Source organism: Opisthorchis viverrini (genome assembly GCF_000715545.1).
Source record: "Opisthorchis viverrini unplaced genomic scaffold opera_v5_51, whole genome shotgun sequence".
Lineage (NCBI taxonomy): Eukaryota > Metazoa > Platyhelminthes > Trematoda > Opisthorchiida > Opisthorchiidae > Opisthorchis > Opisthorchis viverrini.
In genome coordinates, this window is record NW_008751707.1 from 1,470,078 (window position 1) to 1,471,542 (window position 1,465).

At 48.9% G+C, this 1,465-nt stretch overlaps 1 protein-coding gene across 1 annotated transcript in view; it reads left to right on the forward strand.

Moving 5' to 3' along the window:
• Window positions 1-1,180: 1,180 nt before the first annotated feature.
• The window catches only part of T265_03535 (hypothetical protein), a gene marked incomplete at both ends in the record, with an annotated part of 4,208 nt that continues 3,923 nt past the window's right edge, over window positions 1,181-1,465 (forward strand). The window contains one exon of the mRNA XM_009168047.1: window positions 1,181-1,281. Within this exon, the coding sequence (XP_009166311.1) occupies window positions 1,181-1,281 (101 nt within the window). The remainder of the gene's footprint in view (window positions 1,282-1,465) is intronic.

A 1,465-nucleotide genomic window follows, 5' to 3' on the forward strand; every position in this document is an offset into this window, starting at 1 on the left:
CAGAGTTTCTCATACCAGGCTGGTCAGTGGATGGAGATTCTACGAGCACAGTCTCCCAGTTCTTCAGACGGAGTGGAAATAAGCATAGCCATCTGTTCCGTAATAACTTATACTACCCTATTAATATGCCACAACCCATCCGCTTTCTTGCTGTAAGGCTTTGGTTGAGGATCCTAATCGCCATCCCGTTTATATGTTGGCGCCCTGATAGTATCTTAGCCCACGTACTGCCGGAAACGTCACAACTAAGGGTACTGCCCAGCCACATCGGCCGTCAGCGGGGTCGCCATATTTGCTGCATATAGCAGGACAGATAAGCCAAAAACATGCTACCTCTCCTACGCCATTTTCGTTGCATTCAAACGTATTCCCTCGTTTACACTACCCCACTTCAATTCGAATACTCCCTTCGCAGATCCAGTAACCAGAATTATTCGATTTGTTCGCTTTGCATCACGCTCAACTACAACTTCTTCCCATCCGGTAATAACCCCTAACTTCTCAAGCTCAGTTTTCAAAGATGAAAACTGATATACTTAATTGTCTTTGGTGTTTGCACACTAAACCAAGCAGGACAATACATGGTCTTTGTCCGTTCGTCGGATTTTCCGTACATCGATATACGCTACCTGTCATAAAGAGGGGTACAGGACGCAATTACCGGATTGAACTGAATACGCACTCTTGCCACTTCGCGTTCCTGGTGACGCGGAGGCCACAGTAGCTGGATGCGCCAGAGTGAGTTTTGTGTTCATTCATCAAGCGGAAGTCTGTGCTTGACCGGATACCCGCTGACAGTCGCTTATGCGTTGTTCCCTTGGTAGTCTGTGGGTGAGCCTCGAGAGAGGTTCATCGCTCCTTGTTTATCGTTCCTGCCGACGCTCCGACATACCGTAGCTCTGAAATTGCCAGGGTCAGTTTCGACGACACTCTAGGTGTTCTTTTACCGCGGGCTAAAAGGTCGCACATCGTTGTAGCCACTTTTGGGATGAACGCTTATGTAGGTACACTAAGCACTGGTCCGATTGTTGGCCATTTTTGGTTACACACGAGATGCGCGGACAGTGAAGGATTCCCACTTCAGATATGTGCCGGTCACAGGCTGTTTCTTTTCTGGACCTATTTTAGGAGTAGCGGGAATCGCTTGACTCGAACCGAATAGACTACATTACCATCATTTATGGGTGGCGATGGTCGATTACTGCCTACCACTCCTTTTGGAATATCTGCGTGGACTCCGACCGTGCACTTATCCGCGCTACTCTCTACTACGCTCTCTAGGTACATCATCATCACCATCATTGTCAGCTGTAAGAACGGCGTACTGGTCGTACACTGGTTGTAGCTGCCACAGTTTCGTTCACCGATGATTGGGGAGGGAGGGGGTAAGTAGCTGCGCATTGCACGCGCGAGCTGGTAAATTGGTGCATAAATCCAGCACTGTCAGTGGGTTGTCAAGCGGGGG